General features: G+C 42.3%; 1 protein-coding gene across 2 annotated transcripts; it reads left to right on the forward strand.

Annotated features, from left to right (window-relative positions):
* The first annotated feature begins 94 nt into the window (after positions 1–94).
* Positions 95–11,529, forward strand: LOC121582150 (deoxycytidine kinase). 2 transcript variants are annotated; one of them, XM_041897763.2, is made up of 7 exons: positions 95–305; positions 702–817; positions 4,311–4,504; positions 5,529–5,676; positions 5,862–5,977; positions 10,272–10,371; positions 11,185–11,529. In XM_041897763.2, the coding sequence occupies exons 1-7, from the start codon at positions 215–217 to the stop codon at positions 11,209–11,211; spliced, it is 792 nt and encodes a 263-aa protein (XP_041753697.1). In that variant the 5' UTR covers positions 95–214; the 3' UTR covers positions 11,212–11,529. The 2 variants fall into 2 exon arrangements, with proteins under 2 accessions (XP_041753697.1, XP_041753698.1); XM_041897764.2 differs by having other exon boundaries at positions 105–305; positions 11,162–11,529.
* Positions 11,530–13,333: the final 1,804 nt, after the last annotated feature.

Consider the following 13,333-nt stretch of genomic DNA (forward strand, 5'->3'; position numbering starts at 1 on the left):
ACAAACTTTAGAAAACACCCATGATAGGCTGCTACAGTATGACTAAGCTGTTGCCGCCAAAGTTTCAAACATGACGTCACAAAACGCTCCATCTGAACCAAATAAATATTTCATCTGAACTGTAGCTACTCACCCTACCGGAACTACATTCCAGACAGCTGTAACGAAACCTTGGAGTTCAAGAAAAATAGACCAAATATCTCAAAAAACTAATATGTTGCCCACGCCGCCGAAGAGAGCAGGTCCTACTCCCTTAAACGACACTATGGACAAGACAAAACGAATTTCAATAGAAGGTAACATTGGTAAGTAACGCTAGTTTAAAATTGTCATCACTTTGGATGTAGGATTGCTAAAAGTAATACAATTTATATACTGTTCCTAGCTAGCTCGTAACTGTAAAACGTTTAGCTATAGAGCGTGCCATGTAGCTAGCGTTGATTAAATAAAATAATGTAGCTAGCTGAGGCGCGTGCCCCCAATTTGACAGTGCGCGTGGGATATGACAGAAATTAGTTTAATGTCACGCACCAAGGCTTCCGTGTTATTCTAGTGAGAGTTGGCAGTCGCAATACTGTAGTTATTTTCAACTGTAATGTCTGCAAAGATTGTAAATAGATATTGAAATGGTTGAACTTCAAATTGTATAGCAGTCGGGGTTATTGTGGAAATGGAAACTGACTTCAGTATCGTTTCCGCAGCTGCGGGCAAATCTACATTTGTGCGCCTTCTGGAAGCACAGAGCAAAGACTGGGAGGTAGTGCCCGAACCCGTCGCCAGGTGGTGCAATGTACAAACACAACAAAGCGAGTTTGAGGTACAGTATGCATATCTGACAGAACTTTCATCCATCCCTCAAATGTGTCTATCCCTCAAATGTGTCTGACCTGTGATTAATGAACACACACAGATACAGTATACATACTAACCCATGCAAAAAGTTCAAGAGTTCAACTTCAGATGCTAAGATTGGCCATTTCTTACATGGCTTATGCATACATGTTTGGCTCAGTGCTGAATCTTTCTGACGTATAGATAAGTGAAGAGAGAGTATTAGCTATCCGCTCCCTCCCTAGTGGTTTAAAGGTCTCATATCCAGTTCTGCATTACTGTAAACTCCATGAGATTACAGTAGGCCTACTTAAAGCTGTATCACAAGACCCACCTTGACTTTCCAGCAGCATTGCTAACACCAGGAACTGATCTGAAATGAGATTAGGATTGCGTCCCATATGGCACCCTATTCCCTATGTAGTGAACTAGTTTTGACCAGGGCCCATAGGGCTCTAGTAGTAAGTAGTGCACTATTTAGGGCATAGGGTGCCATTTTGAGTGTAGCCTAGATAACATTAATCACTGGAGGAATGAACGGATGGTGATGCTTCACCAGTGAAACCAGTCAGAGAGGAACCCTGAATGTTGTCATAATGGGACAGCTGCTAGTAAGGATCTAGTCAGGGTGTACGGCGGGGGTATGCAACCCTGTTCCTGGAGTGCCGCAGGATATTGTTCTAACTAGGCTAATTGATCAGTTCAGTGATTGCTTAAATTCAACAATTCTGGTCTTCCAGGTCAGTTAAATAAGTGCCTGCGTCACTCCAGAACCAGGGTTGCCTACCCCTGGTGTACGGACATATATATAAAATGTAAATGTTGTGTAGATACATATTTTTCTGTGTGTGTGATAGCTGTGTGTGTCATGATAGACAGTTTACATTTCCATCTCACATTTGCCCGCCCGGCCTAAGATCTCAAGAGAGACATCTGAGTATGACAGTGTGCATTGAGAGTGTGTGTGTGTGTGTGTTTGGGTTGAGGGTATCCAGATGTTAATACCTTCATACCGTTCCTGTATCATACCAGGGTATACAGTATTACCGGCAGTGCATACAATGGGCGCTACTTCTTTCCAAACGTATTTATTTCTTTTTGACAGTATTGAAAATCATACCGTGGGCAGATTCTCTGCTGTAACCAAGAAGCGTGATCTTGCAAGCTAGCCACATATCTAGCAAGTTAGCAAACCAAATGCATAGCTGGAGTCCTGAGCTGGAGATCATTTATTTGGCACATCGTAGATAGTTAAAGTGGTAATATGTAACTTTTTGGGCGACCTGACCAAATTCACATAGAAATGTGAGTTATAGACCTATTATTCTCATTGAAAGCAAGTCTAAGAAGCGGTAGATATGTTCTATGTGCACTATTTCTATACTCCCAGTTCTTAAGTTTTGTTTGTGCATCTTTTACTTTTGGGTTTGTACACCAGCTTCAAACAGCTGAAACAACAATATTTTTGGTTATGGAAAATATATTAACATTTTAGTCATTTAGCTCTTATCCAGAGCGACTTACAGGAGCAATTAGGGTTAAGTGCCTTGCTCAAGGGCACATCGACAGATTTTTCACCTAGTCGGCTCGGGGATTAGAACCAGCAACCTTTCGGTTACTGGCACAACGCTCTTAACCACTAAGCTACCTGCCGCCGTTTCTCAGCGGTTTGGATGGTACAATGATTCCTCTACACTATACTATCTTATTTTGTCACATAAACTGAAATTAGGTGAACTATTAGAGTTTTAGCAACCAGGAAATGGCGGAGCTATTTCTGCATAGTGTAACTTTAACTTATAGTTAGTTATAGCAGTAGCATAGCACGCAATCCCGCAGCCACGTATATATATATATTTTTAACGGTATTCAAAATACCCCTGTATACGGTATGTACAGTATACTGCCCAAGTCTAGTGTGTGTGTGTACACAGTATGTGCTGTGTTTAGAATAATAAAGCAGCTGCCATCTGTCCCACTGCACTGGTCAGTGTCTGTTAGATTAGACACCCAGGGGGATAGATGGCCCCCACCATGAACAGCTGAGTATGGAGACGGGGCAGGGCACCACTACTGACCACCGGTACACCCTGGCTGCCCCACCCACCATACATCACCCCACCACAATCTTCAGTTCAATCATGTCAAATATGTCTGTCTGACTCTCTTCTCTGTCCCACTCTTTCAGTTCCTCAGTCTACATAGTCAGCTGGTTTTGTCCACTGTATTTTAAGAACGTCTCATATCAAGATGTGTTCTGACATTACCGTTACACCACATGGTGAATAAGTACTATGCCCATCCCCAACACTCTCCCACCACCGTTAGAATCAGACAGGCTCTCTATGTAGGCTACCTTGGGATGTTTTCATTGAGAAATGCCAGTGGTGTAAAGTACTTAAGTAAAAATACTTTAAAGTACTACTTAAGTAGTTTTTTGGGGGGTATGTGTACTTTACTATTTATATTTCTGACAACTTTTACTTTTACTTCACAACATTCCTAATTAAAATGATGTACTTTTTACTACATACATTTTCTCTGACACCCAAAAGTACTCGTTACATTTTGAATGCTTAGCAGGACAGGAAAATGCTCCAATTCATGCACTTATCAAGAGAACACCCCTGGTCATCCCTACTGCCTCTGATCTGGCGGACTCGCTAAACACACATGCTTCGTTTGTAAATGATGTCTGAGTGTTGGAGTGTGCCCCTGGCTATCCGTCAATAAAAAAAACAAGAAAATGGTGCCGTCTGGTTTGCTTAATATAAGGAGTTTGAAATTATTTATACTTTTACTTTTGATTTAGTATATTTTAGCAATTATATTTCATTTTGATACTTAAGTAAATTTAAAACCAAATACTTTTAGACTTTTACTCAATTAGTATTTTACTGGGTGACTTTCACTTGAGTCATTTTCCATTAAGCTATCTTTACTTTAACTCAAGTATGACAATTGGGTACTTTTTCCACCATTGGAAATTGCTACTTCATTTCTACACTGACCACACCCATGACTAAATTGAAGAGAGGTTTTGAATGATGAGTTATGTGTGCAGTGACTGATTCCCGAACTGGAAACACATTCCGTAACCTGTGGTCAGATTGGACCACCTAACCAACCACACACACACACACACACACACACACACACACACACACACACACACACACACACACACACACACACACACACAGAGCCTGGCACCACTCTCACTCTCTGTTTACCCAGTAGTGGTTAGCCTACAGCCCGATACTACAGAATATACACACACAAACACAAACATTCTTCGACACACACAATACAATATAACGTTTTATTCTTCCGGCTGTGATTACTCTTTGATTATAACTGTATTGCTGTGGTATTTCTGTGGTGGTATTCTTTGGTGTGCAAGGGTATACAGTACATGTAATGGTACTGTATCTCTCTTAGCCTCAGTATTAAACCCACCCTCTCCTCTTTGTCCCCAGGAGCTGACCGCGTCCCAGAAGAGTGGTGGCAACGTGCTGCAGATGATGTATGAGAAGCCAGAGAGGTGGGCCTACACCTTCCAGACCTACGCTTGCATGAGCAGGGTCCGCGCCCAGATGAAACCCACCAATGGGAAGCTCAGAGAGGCAGAGAACCCCGTGCAGTTCTTCGAGAGGTCCGTCTACAGTGACAGGTATGGACGAACCGGAAATCTCACCAGGGGAGTCAACCTTGGTACATGTCGTCTTTGATTGGATACCAAGGATAGGGTCTAAGATATGATACCAATGATAGGGTTTAGAGTTCTATTTCCAAGGCAAGAGTTCTCTTAACTTAGGATCTGTACAGCTTCCATAGAAAGTGAACATTGCTTCAAAGCACCCCCCTCTCATCTGTCCTTTGTTGTTGTTGTGTCTGTTTCCAGGTACATCTTTGTTGTTGTTGTCTGTGTCCAGGAACATCTTTGTTGTTGTTGTCTGTGTCCAGGAACATCTTTGTTGTTGTGACTGTGTCCAGGAACATCTTTGTTGTTGTGACTGTGTCCAGGAACATCTTTGTTGTTGTGACTGTGTCCAGGAACATCTTTGTTGTTGTGACTGTGTCCAGGAACATCTTTGTTGTTGTGTCTGTGTCCAGGAACATCTTTGTTGTTGTTGTGTCTGTGTCCAGGAACATCTTTGTTGTTGTTGTGTCTGTGTCCAGGTACATCTTTGTTGTTGTTGTGTCGGTTTCATTTCAGTCATTTTAGCATTTCAGTCATTTAGCTGACGCTCTTATCCAGAGTGACTTACGGTAGTGAGTGCATACATTTTCTTACCTTTTTTCATACTGGTTCCCCATGGGAATCGAACTAACAACCCTGGCGTTGCAAGCGCCGTGCTCTACGGGACATCAGGTACATCTTTGTTGTTGTTGTGTCTGTGTCCAGGAATATCTTTGTTGTTGTGTCTGTGTCCAGGTACATCTTTGTTGTTGTTGTGTCTGTGTCCAGGTACATCTTTGTTGTTGTTGTGTCGGTTTCATTTCAGTCATTTTAGCATTTCAGTCATTTAGCTGACGCTCTTATCCAGAGTGACTTACAGTAGTGAGTGCATACATTTTCTTACCTTTTTTCATACTGGTCCCCCATGGGAATCGAACTAACAACCCTGGCGTTGCAAGCGCCATGCTCTACGGGACATCAGGTACATCTTTGTTGTTGTTGTGTCTGTTTCCAGGTACATCTTTGCGGCGAACCTGTATGAGAGTGAGTGTCTGAACGAGACAGAGTGGTCCATCTACCAGGACTGGCACGGCTGGCTCCACAAACAGTTTGGAAAACACATCGAGCTGGACGGCATCATCTACCTCCGAGCCGCACCAGAGGTCAGCAACTAACTTAACCTCGGTACATGTTCATCAGGAACTTACCGTACAAAACATTTAAATTACATTGTAGTAGATTATATAATGTAGCCTATTGTTTTTTTACGTACTGCTATACACCTCGTGCTAAAAAGAAAGAAAAAAACAAAATTACATTAAGGTACACTTCTCTTGTGTGTGTGTAGAGATGCATGGAGAGGCTGCATCTGAGAGGCAGAGAGGAGGAGCAGAGCATTCCACTGGAGTACCTTGAGAAACTCCACTTCAAACACGAGAGCTGGCTGCAGCACAAAACCATGTGGTGAGAGGGAGGGAGGGAGGGAGTGTTGGTAGTATTGTGAGGGATTAAGGGAGTGTTGGTGGTATTGTGAGGTAGGGAGTGAGTGTTGGTGGTATTGTGAGGGAATGAGTGTTGGTGGTATTGTGAGGGATTAAGGGAGTGTTGGTGGTATTGTGAGGGAGGAAGGGAGTGTTGGTGGTATTGTGAGGAAGGGAGTGTTGGTGGTATTGTGAGGGAGGAAGGGAGTGTTGGTGGTATTGTGAGGGAGTAAGGGAGTGTTGGTGGTATTGGGAGGAAGGGAGTGTTGGTGGTATTGTGAGGGAGCAGGGGAGTGTTGTTGGTATTGTGAGGGAGTGAGTGTTGGTGGTATTGTGAGGGAAGAAGGGAGTGTTGGTGGTATTGTGAGGGAGGAGGGGAGTGTTGGTGGTATTGTGAGGGAGGAAGGAAGTGTTGGTGGTATTGTGAGGGAGGAAGGTGTATTGGTGTTGGTGGTATTGTGAGGGAGGAAGGAAGGGAGTGATACGGAAGGGAGTGGGTTGAGGCAGGGACGTGTGTCTGTGTATATAGGAGCATTAAATAAAAAGCAAACTTTTACATTTTAAGCTACTTACGTGTTGTATAGATGGATGTAACCTCGTCTCCAGGCTATTGCGCACATCACATGTAAGCCTGAGATATCAACCACTCAACGTTGGCCTTAGTGGGAGTGACCATAAAATTCAATGGAGTGACCTACTGAGTAAAGTATATGTCATCATTTAATTTTAGCGAATCACACGACTGCGAGTCGTGGCTCTGTGCTTGTGGTGTGTTGCGTACGGGGGAGGGTTAGGGGGAAGGTGATGTGGGAGATGATTGGTTGGTAGATTAAACCAATTAATCTCTCTGTATTGGCTAACGAAGGCCAAGTTTGACGTGTTGGTCCACCAGACTCTTCATCATTTGGGTGGAAGTGTCTGGGAACGAGATTAAGATGGATGAGACAGGAAACAGGCTTGTTTCTAAGGTATATTGTGAGATGTGAATTTCCTTACAAAGATGGATGTCTTCCCTTACAAAGCCATTTCTGCTTAAACCCTGGATCCGCAGTTGCTTTTTACAACAGAAACCGCCCCACTGCTTATGTTGTGAGGGAGAAAAAATAAGAGTTTGAACGAAAGCATGGGGGTTTGGCCCAGCCATAGCCGCTGGGCTGGCCTTGGGGAAAGGTGTGTCTTTGCACTTAAGTCCCGCCCACTCGAACAAACATTATTACTCTCTCTGGGAGCCAGTGGAGTGAGAGGAAGCGTCTCTAGCTGCTACTACTGCCGCCAGACTTGAACTCAACAGACACAGCCAACACACACTGACAAGTGACAAAGTCAAAAATAAATGGCCAACGTTCTCCTGTTCAGGTCAGTGTTGACATTGTTGCCTTTATAAACAAGTTAGCCTGCTAGCTACTTGCTATCTAACTTTAGCAGCTAACCTTTGTGTGTTCGACAATGTAGCAATAAGCAAAAGTTAGCTAGCTAGCTTGCGTCTTGTATTCGGATTGTTTTGAATGTACTAATAAGGAGTCTACTCTAACTAGCTACATCGTCTAAAATGCATGAACCTCACAAGATGCCCTAATGCTTTGTTTCAGCTAACATTAGCTAGCTAGCTAAAGCTAGATGTCCAGATTGTTGACATGACAGTATGTATGGTTTGTTGATGATAATGCTTGCTAGCAAGGTGGTTGGCAGAATTTTTGCCTATTGGGGGGTATTCCAGAAAGATGGTCCCTGAACATATCTGGCTTCTCTTAACCAGATGAGTGAGTCTGGGATTTCTTAGTTCCAGAACGGCTGCTTCTCGAAGCGAAGCGCAGATTGGTTGATCCAACAACTGGCGCGTGCACACAACATTCAAAAAGGTCCTCATGTCGATGACAGAAAAAATTATAGATATGGAGTCAAAAGACCGTTTTTTTTTTTTTAAGACAGAGCCCAGTATTTCACAAGTCTAGAACAAGAAACAATTGTAACATATTTATCAAAAACAGTAATACAGCCGCTGCTGCAAAAGCAAGAGAGGGACCCTGGCAGAAAAGTTAACAGGCCTAGCTTACACACATTTAACATTTGTTTATTTGTTTAGTTTAGTCATTTAGCAGACTCGCTTCTACAGTAGTGAGTGGATACATTTTCACTTTTTTTCTGTACACATGGATGATTAGTAATAATGCTTTCACTTTATAGAGCACTTTTATTGCAATGCTGGTGATATTACATTTCAAGGCTATAGCCTAATATGTAAGTAGTAGTAACATATGTCACAATTGCAATGGTAGGCCCATTCCATGGCCTATGTAGGATGAATAATCATGTGTTGAATTCATAGAGTGCTTATCATGACAACACAGGCAACAATGTGTTCTATGTACTCCTGAGTGGCGCAGTGGTCTAAGGCAACTAACTGTGCCACTAGAGATCCTGGTTCGAATCCAGGCTCTGTCGCAGCCGGCCGCGACCGGGAGACTCATGGGCGGCGCACAATTGGCCCAGGGTAGGGGAGGGAATGGCCGGCAGGGATGTAGCTCAGTTGATAGAGCATGGCGTTTGCAACGCCAGGGTTGTGGGTTCGATTCCCACAGTATAATAAAAAAAATTGTATTCACTAACTGTAAGTCGCTCTGGATAAGAGCGTCTGCTAAATAACTAAAATGTAAATGTTTAGTTGTAGCCCCATAGGAACAAAAATAACCTCGCAGCAGATCAAAACTAAAAACAAGAACGTCATACAAATAGGTAAGGGCATTAAATTATTAGTTAGGGATATTTCATGATAATCAGATGGCTCCTTGCCCTGAAAATAGCCTCTGGGCCAGGATAAACTGTAACCCATGGTCTCCCCTGGCCCACAGGCTACTGGTAAGGAAACACCTGACTATCACATAAAATCATGTACCTTGCCATTTAAAGTCATCACATTTCTTTGATTTATCTAAATGCCAATTTGTCTGATTATATGATTTGTTGCACTGTATTCATTCAGCCAACAGGAAAAAAAACTAAACAGAGGAAGACGAGGGGTATTACTATTTTGGGTAAACGTGAACATATTCGTTGTATGTTACAATTGTTTCTTGTTCTAGACTTGTTCTAGACTTTTTTCTGTCATCGACTTGAGGACCTTTTTGAATGTTGCATTCACGCGCCAGTCGGATCAACCAATCTACGCTTTGCAGCCGTTCTGGAACCAAGAAATCCTGGGCTCCCTCATCTGGTTAAGAGATGCCGGATATGTTCAGGGAATCCTGAATTTGTTAAACCAGCTTTCTGGAACACCTCCCCATGAGGCGAAAATGCTGCCAACCACCTATCTAGGTAGCATTATCATCAACAAACCATACACTGTCATGTCAACAATCTGCACATCTAGCTTTAGATAGCTAGCTAACATTAGCTGAAACAAAGCATTAGGGCATCTTGTGAGGTTCATGCATTTTACACGATGTAGCTAGCTAGAGTAGACTCCTTATTAGTACGTTCGAAACAATCCGAATACAAGACGCAAGCTAGCTAGCTAGCTAACTTTTACTTATAGCTACATTGTCGAACACACAAAGGTTAGCAGCTAAAGTTAGATAGCAAGTAGCTAGCAGGCTAACTTGTTTATAAAGGCAACAATGTCAACACTGACCTGAACAGGAGAACGTTGGCCATTTATTTTTGACTTTGTCACTTGTCAGTGTGTGTTGGCTGTGTCTGTTGAGTTCAAGTCTGGCGGCAGTAGTAGTAGCTAGAGATGCTTCCTCTCACTCCACTGGCTCCCAGAGAGAGGCACAATGAAGGTCATTAGAGTGGGCGGGATTTAGCGCAGAAATGCACCTTTCCCCAAGGCCAGTCCGGGGGCTATGGCTGGACAAAACCCCCATGTTTTCGTTCAAACAAAAAAAGGATCTCTCACAACACAAGCAGTGGGGCGGCTTCTGTGGGGAAAAGAAACTGCAGATCAGGGCTTGGATCCGCAGTTGCTTTTCACAACAGAAGCCGAACCACTGCTTTTGTTGTGAGAGTGAAGAAATAGAGTAGGGCTGGGCCAAACCCCCATGTTTTTCGATCAAACTCTATTTTTTCTCTCTCACAACACAAACAGTGGGGCGGCTTCTGTTGTGAAAAGCAACTGCAGATCCGGGCTTTAAAGGAAATAACCTTTTAAATAACAAGGAAACAACCAGGAAAAAGTCTGACCTGAGAAAAAAAAAGTAGTTTATTGCATAAAGCACTGTGTGTGTGTCTTGCGTTGTCTTTAACTGTATGTCCCATTCCCTCTTGGTCCTGACCCACAGCATGGAGTATAAGTATCTGAACGACGTGCCCATTCTGACGCTAGATGTTAACGAAAATTTCAAAGGGGACAAGGTCAAGGGTGCCGACATGGTGGAAAAGGTAAGAATACATATCCAGCCCTTTTTTTTTTTTTTTTTTAAATAGAAATTGCTATTTCTTTTCAATGCAACAGTGTCTTTCAGAAGTAGCTAGATGTGACTATATTTAGCTGGTATTTGTGTTAAGAAAACATGCTGTTTGGAGGGCAGTAGTGAAAAACATCCTGTTATCACTGACTACAGTCAAATTATTAGTAGAGGGATGTTGAAAAAGACACGCACACACATACACACACATACACAAACATACACACACATACACAAACATACACACACACAAACATACATACACAAACATACACACACACAAATATACACACACACGTACACAAACATACACACACACATACACACACACATACACAAACATACACACACACACAAACATACACACACACATACACAAACATACACACACATACACACACACAAACATACACACACACACATACACAAACATACACACACATACACAAACATACACACACACACACGTTTCACTTATGGAAATGAGGCCTGAAGAGCTGCTAATGTAGCCGTTTCATGTTGAGGGTAAACACAGATGCTATGACTGATTTCAAAAAAGCCATTAGTAAAACACACACACACACACACACACACACACACACACACATTGTGGTGAATTATTCCTGCACTTCTTGTCCAGTTGCAGTACTGTCATCCTCTCGCACGTCCAAGCTTTGCTCCACATTGTGTCCACATCAAACGCTTACACTGACCTGACACACCAATTACATTGACGCTAATCCATATTCATTGTGTGCTAACAGCTTGTTATGTGCTTTTCATCCAGGTCAAAGAGTTTCTCAGTACCTTGTAAACATCAGCTGATGACCATCACAACCTGCCCTGGAGGAGAGCCAGATGTCAGGAGACATGTGGAACCTGACACTGTCTTTGACACTTTTTTGTAATGAATGATGTAGATTATTTTTATAAATTATCTTTAAAGCATTTTAAATATATCGCCCTATAATGATTTTGTATAGCTTGGTTTCACTTTCATGGCTTGTGTTGTTGTTTTTTAAGCAATATGAATGAGAAGGGGAGAAAACATGGATATGTATTTTGTGATTGGTAATCATTTGGACTGTTTTATGAAAACCTAAAATAAAATAGGCCTACCAGTATAAGGGAACCTATGGACGTTTTGTGTGATTCTTGTGGAAACAAAAATTCCCTGTGGCCGTAGGTCACTGCAAAGCCTACCTGAAGTGCATAGCATATGCCCAGAAGATGGAGCTATACTCAACTACCTGGTCTGGAGGGTCAGTGTGAGCTCCGTGGGCTGAGCAAGGTGCCGGGCAGTGTTAAGTTGCAAATCAATCTAATATTACCCACTTACTTGGAAATGAGTTGATGATCAGATAGTCGGTGAAGGGCCTTGATCAAGCAGGGCCCTCACAGCAAACTGCCTGTAATCTACACAATAAAATAGGTTGTCACAGGTGTAAATGTGTACCTGTAAGATAAACCTTTCATGTGCATGAATTATACAGGTAACTGCCAAAATAAAGGAAACACCAATATAAAGTGTCTTAATAGGGCGTTAGGCCACCATGAGCCAGAACAGCTTCAATGCACCTTGGCATAGATTCTACAAGTGTCTTGAACTCTATTGGATGGATGCAACACCATTCTGCCACGAGAAATTCCATAATTTGGTGTTTTGTTGATGGTGGTGGAAAACGCTGTCTCGGGCGCCGCTCCAGAATCTCCCATAAGTGTTCAATTGGGTTGAGATATGGTGACTGAGACTCACACAAACACACACACACACACAACCCTTTAAACCCCCTTGTGCTCCTTTGAGACCCCTCTTTCAAAGTCACTGAGATCTCTTTTTCTAGCCATGGTAGGCAAAATAATGGGCAACTGGGCATTTGTTTGCATGACCCTAAGCATGATGGGAGGTATTAATTGCTTAATTAACTCAGGAACCACACCTGCGTGGAAGCCCTGCTTTCAATATACTTTGTATCCGTCATTTACTCAAGTGTTTACTTTATCTTGTCTGTTGCCTGTAGATGAGCTTTGAGTGCAGTTTAGTGCAGTTACATTTGATGCAGTTCTTGGTTTGCCAAAAGTGTGTGGCCACTCCAGCCTTTTATAAGGTGCTGCATAGCAAAGTTATGTTTCTAACTCAAAGTAGTGGGTTACATATTTTATTAATCACATTTATTAATCATTCTTTATCTAAAAAATAATATAATTGTGTGGTAGGACCAATATATATTGGACAATTATTAAATATTTTATAATAAGCTATTTTTATCAATAGGCCTTGGAATGTTGACCTATAATTAATTTGTTTAGAAAGTAAACAGATAGGCCTACACATCAGTTTCACCATGAGTTTTTTGTTTGTTTTTTACACCGTGCTGCTGACAAATGAACTATTGGAAGGATGTGTGGTAACTAGAAATACAGCAGAGCCCGTATCTCTAAGTACCTAGATGTGACTATATTTAGCTGGTATTTTTGTTAAGAAAACATGCTGTTTGGGGGGCAGTAGTGAAAAACATCCTGTTATCACTGACTACAGTTGAGTTATTGGTAGAGGGATGAGAAGGGCTTACAAAGAAAAACAATGACCAAAACAAATCTATGGCAGCACCCAAGGGGCTTGAATTGTTTTGCTCTACCCGTAGATTAGGCGACATAGTGTCCCCATGAGTGACAGAACACTGAGCCAATCACGGCACAACTCAAGAACATTACCAACCCCTAAGCTCTGTATTTTCCGCTGGCTGACCCACCACCACAGAAACACTGAGCTAGGCTGAAACACCTGCATTTTGGAGCTGCCTTACTCATGAAAGCAAAAAAAAGACCATGTTTGTATGTGGCTTTATTAACTCAATTATTTTTTATTAATGCCAAAATAACATGCAAAACAGGTGGGGCAGGTGGGGCTCAAAACAGGTGGGGCTCTGCCAAAC

The sequence above is a fragment of the Coregonus clupeaformis genome, chromosome 15 (assembly GCF_020615455.1).
Source record: "Coregonus clupeaformis isolate EN_2021a chromosome 15, ASM2061545v1, whole genome shotgun sequence".
NCBI classification, from domain to species: Eukaryota; Metazoa; Chordata; class Actinopteri; order Salmoniformes; family Salmonidae; genus Coregonus; species Coregonus clupeaformis.

Excerpts from the sequence above, each read along its gene's own strand:
- LOC121582150 (XM_041897764.2), top strand. The coding sequence starts at position 215 with ATGTTGCCCACGCCGCCGAAGAGAGCAGGTCCTACTCCCTTAAACGAC. Across the intron at positions 818-4,310 it reads CACAACAAAGCGAGTTTGAG|GAGCTGACCGCGTCCCAGAA; the intron begins GTACAGTATGCA and ends CTTTGTCCCCAG. Across the intron at positions 4,505-5,528 it reads AGGTCCGTCTACAGTGACAG|GTACATCTTTGCGGCGAACC; the intron begins GTATGGACGAAC and ends GTCTGTTTCCAG.